We start from the raw sequence: 4,940 nt of genomic DNA, 5'->3' as shown, positions 1-4,940 counted from the left end.
TCAAACATTTGGTATTGTTCTTGAGCGGTACCTTCTACTACTAAAGTATATATAAGCCCATCTCCAAAACCCTTTCTTTAACAACATAATCTGTATACAGCTGGTCAAGTCATCTAAACGCTTGCCCGCAAGACACACGAATGTAGTTAACAAAGTGAAGGTTGCAATAGCGCCTGAAATTATAAATAGACTAGAGAAAGGCTCGAGACCTATTGGCTTGCTGCCCCAGGTGAGGGTGGATGTGCAGTTAAAAGAGCTTAGCATGGTATTTTTCAAGTCTTCCACTATTCCACTCTCGGACACTTCAACAACTGCCTTTGAAATGTCAACTAATAAAGGTGAACCCTTTGGGAAAGCCTGGGATACAATATTAGGATGACAAAAGTACAATTAATTGATAAATTAAGAACTCATGTAATTCACTAATTTGAGTTTTTAATTCGAATTAATAAGTGATTTTATGTGAAAATTTTTACCTGTAGTAAAAAAGCTAAATGTGATTATTTTTTAGAGCTTTTTATTATAATAAAACTTGAATTCTAAACTCAAATCGGTAAAATAAACGGGGCTTAAACCCCTCCTCTTAAAATAGAATAACCATATATTGTGGGAAGTTTTGGCCCATCAATCTCATTGCTTCTCCCATAATTGCATAGTAGGTGGATGCAACATATTGAGGGAGCTCGAGATCCATGAGACAAAGGCAAACATTATATTCAAAGTTTGGATAATGACGACCATATGAAAGTGAAGAAGCAAAAGAAAACTAATAAGGAGCACCGCGAGTCCCTAACTCCGCACAAAATAGAGTGCTCTCTATTTCTGTGGGATTTAGGAGCTCACGGTGTATCCTAATTCTTTTGGGAGTAAAATTATAAGTTAAAAGTACTTACAAAGCCTAAACCACCAAGTTTGTGATTGGGTCCCGCCTTTATGAAGCCCTTGCAATATTTTACAAGGAAGACATCTGCGTGCACGTCACCAAAGAATGCCGCCGCAATATCTCCATTTTTGAATGCGTCAGGATAGTCATCCATAGAGGACATGTTCTTGACATTCTCTCGCTTAAAGTTCAAAGTATTGACTAAATATCTTACGATAAAAGAATTCCCATTGCAACCAACCATTGCATTTGTTTTCCGTAATGTTTCAATGTCGGACACTGATGGTTTGAATTGGGAAACAGTCAGCATCGAGGTGAGGCTTGCAGTGAAACTAGTCGTTACAACTAGAATTACAAACAACCATGGTGCCAAGACAAATCGTGCCAAATTACATTTTACTGGCTCTTCTGTAATTATGAGAAACTGTGTTAACATCAAAACTATAAGATAAAAGAATTTTGATTCTAAATATTAACGTTCAAATGATGCAACTTACAAAATATAAAACTTAGCAACATTGTTAACACTAAATAAGATTTTAAAGATGTCACTCCAAATATTAAAACCTTTCACAACCCTTTATTATCACTTGGGATATTATCTTGACGAGAAGGGAAAAAAATTATTTCTAAACTAGAGGAACTAAAAATTTTGCTTGTGATATGATGTAAAATAAAGCTGAAGAATAAGATGAAACTTGAATTGTGAGAGAAACTAATTACGCCATGTCTTACTTTACAACACTTACTCTGGACATTAAATAGAACAGTGACAGAAAACCATAGCATAGCTCCTAAGCCCTTGAGCTCAGGATTTTGGCAGTGGTAGTTTTCAATTAACCAGACAACAGAGCAAACAAAGAGGTGCATAAACATCAGCCATAGCCACATCCCTCTAGTGAAGGCCTTCATGAACATCCATCTTTCTTTTACATTGTCTGATTCTACTCTGACCACCATCTGAAGTCCTGCACTAAGATATGCTTGCGAGAACTCGACGTACCGAAATCGATCAGAAAAGATTCCTATATCTCCAACAGCTGCATCAAATCCCTAATTTCCAACAACAAAAGAAATTTTGTTAACATCTTCATATGGATTATACCATATTTTTATAACTTAGAAATCAAATTTTCAAAGAAAAGAGTAAAGTAATATGAGCGTGCATGGGATGGGAATTCATTGGAACCCGGTAATTAATTTCCACACATTATAAAAATGGAACAATCTACAATACTAAGTAAACACACTGAGCATCTGAGACACGAGGTAGTGATTCGCTTGTAATCTTATTAATCGAAATGTTACTCTCACATTAAAAGGTGAACAATTATAAATCTTGTGTGTGTGTGTGTGTGTTTTTTCTTTATTTTATTGTTTTCACAAGTAAATGATTAAGGCGTGTAATCCATAACAGAAGGACATTAATCTTAGTTCGTACCTTGTAATATACTTGCTCCACCATTTGATCATATGAATCATAGAAGGGGACTAACACATAATCCAGTTGATAAGGAAGACGCTTCAAAGCAGCTTCAAACACATTAATCGAAAACCCGGAGATAATGATTTCATTCCTTTCATGGTCATAGCTCAGGTTCACAAATTGATGGAAAGCACCATTCGCGGGAACCGCGATCTTCATCGGTTTATCTTCATTAGAAAAAGTCCAACCCTTTGGAACTGTTTGCCACCCACCTGGCCAATAGATTGGACCCGTCACTCCAACGAAACCATCGTTAGTTTCTTTCGTTTTAGTCCATTCTTTTTCCACAAAGTTCTCCGAGAAACCATGATGTGCTGACCAGAAGGCTATCTCTCTGTAGCTTTTCCCAATCAGATTAATAATTTCAATGGTCGGTGATTGTGCTAGCATCTCGTTCTTGAACTTTATCACTCCACTTAGGCCTCTGAAATCGATCGCCGAAAGGTTTTCAGATAATCTTTTCGATGTAATGGCTTTTCCCCGTGATTCTCCTACAGCTTTGGCAATGGCGGTAACTGCATCATAAGCTCGGAGTGCGAAGATACTGGGACTCGAATTCTCTTCTTCTTCAGGATAGTATGATCCGTACGCTCTTCTGAATCTACTCTTGAATTGTCTGAATGCCTCAGTAGTGTCCACAAAGCTTGTTTTAAGCCCAATAACACCTTGCATGTTCTTGTACTTAACAGATGAATCAACAGAATCAAGAAGGCTTGTGATTTCGTCCGCGACGATCCAAACATACCCTTTTTCCATCATTCCCATTTGCTTTGCCTTTTCGAAGAGCAGTACGGCTGACTCCAAAGAAAATTGGAGGATTATAAACACTCTGTTGCTCTTTCTCTTCAGCTTCTTAAGTTCTTCCTTTATTGCTGTTTTGGGGTCAGAAAGAGAAGACAGGGACGGAAAAGACTTGTGGTGTTCGACCTCCGAATCAACTGATCGAAGCGAATCAGAGAGCGTGGATATAATGCCAGAGCCGGCGGAGAAGTCATTGTTGTGCTCGTAAATCGCTGTGACTTTTCGCCAATTGAAGTAGCCAACTATGGCGGCTATGCAATCCGTTTGGAAAACTATGTCGTTTGCCATTTGGAAGAGAATTGGTGACTGAAATGGCATTGGTGTTGGGCTTAAAATTGCTGGTGAAGTCAGCGAAATGAGAGAAAAATTCTTTGTCGTCTTACTATTATCCGTTAATTCGGAGACTAAAGCTGCTTCTTGCATGGTAAGCGTTCCAATGATGACATGAACTTTTTTCCTTCTGATGAGATTAATTGCTGCCAGTTAAAAGGGAACTTGAATTACCAAAATCGTTTTCCTTGGAAAAAACCAGCATCAAAATTAAACGACTAATTGCGCAGCCAAAATTTGTTAGTCGGATTTCATCTCAATTTTTTTTTTTTATTGTTTTGTCTTTTTGGCTATCGCCTATCACAGATCAAATATCTTCGAGTTGCAATACATTAAATATGTAACAGTACTTAGAGATATATAATGTTGATCAATTATAGAAAGAGTTTGAAAAAATTTAAATAACATAATTTTTTTTTCTTTTTTGCCATAAAGGATGACATATCATGGTTATTATAATAGAGAATATTGGCATATTCTCAAAAGAAGAAATTGACAAAGAAAAGAGAAATGCTAAGCATTTAAGATATGAAGTGGACCAAATTTTTCCTTTAAAAAAAAGTGGACCAATCTAGCGCCTTCAACATAAATACACAATAAACGAATAAATAAAAGAATCTACCTAGTGTTCCTATAGAATTTGACTAAAAAAAAAGTATAATTAATAAATGATGTCTGGTCAGTGGTCAAGCATATTGGCATGGCAGTAGCACAACTCCTGAATTTTTTATTTAGGCAAGTCAGTCATATTAGTAATTGGCTTGTAATTGCTAATTGGTAGGGACCTAAATCTGTAACCAAAAGGGAAAAGCCTAAACCGATCTTTGATGCAAAAACAAAAATACGCGCTCAACGGCCATCTCAGGACATTGTATACCATACAAAATTACAAATTAAAAACTATCTTTTTTTATTATTATTATTATTATTATTATTATTGGAACTTGGTAGCTGGATTGAGAATTTGAACTCCACACTCATGATGATGTTTGGTGTAAAATCACACTAGGTTATGCATGCAATATGCAACCATATTACAAATTATCCTTAGTTACGAAACTATATATCCTGTTTTCCTAAACCATCCTTACCAACAACGGTGACTTCATCTCCAACTTAGGTCGGGTGAAATGAGAACCGGGCATTAACGATATTCAAATAATTTCTAGCTCAATGCAATATATATAACCATATATATGTATGTATGTATGTAATCGTATCTAGTCGCAATATTAGGCTATAGTGTCTCACAGGTTCAAACATAGATTGTGTTGACCGGCAATGAGACAGCAGTGGATATATATAGCAAACATACATCCATATGAATACATGCATGCATACGTGTGTATATACGTATATACAATTAATACTTGTATGATAATTTAAGCTAGTTGAATAATTACCAGAAGTCGTAGCTCGAGCAGGGTTCCCACGAGAATC

General features: G+C 36.3%; 1 protein-coding gene across 1 annotated transcript in view; it reads right to left on the bottom strand.

The window, feature by feature from the left end:
- The window catches only part of LOC21392886 (glutamate receptor 2.9), a 5,997-nt gene continuing 1,057 nt past the window's right edge, over positions 1–4,940 (bottom strand). Inside the window, exons 2-5 of the mRNA XM_010113893.1 lie at positions 2,325–3,646; positions 1,633–1,936; positions 894–1,291; positions 1–357 (exon numbers count right to left, since the gene is read on the bottom strand). Of these exons, the coding sequence (XP_010112195.1) occupies positions 1–357; positions 894–1,291; positions 1,633–1,936; positions 2,325–3,646 (2,381 nt within the window). The remainder of the gene's footprint in view (positions 358–893; positions 1,292–1,632; positions 1,937–2,324; positions 3,647–4,940) is intronic.

The sequence above is a fragment of the Morus notabilis genome, unplaced genomic scaffold (assembly GCF_000414095.1).
Source record: "Morus notabilis unplaced genomic scaffold, ASM41409v2 Scaffold2216, whole genome shotgun sequence".
NCBI lineage: Eukaryota > Viridiplantae > Streptophyta > Magnoliopsida > Rosales > Moraceae > Morus > Morus notabilis.
The sequence above is the reverse complement of the archived record's forward strand: the minus strand, read 5'-3'. Positions and strand labels throughout refer to the sequence as shown.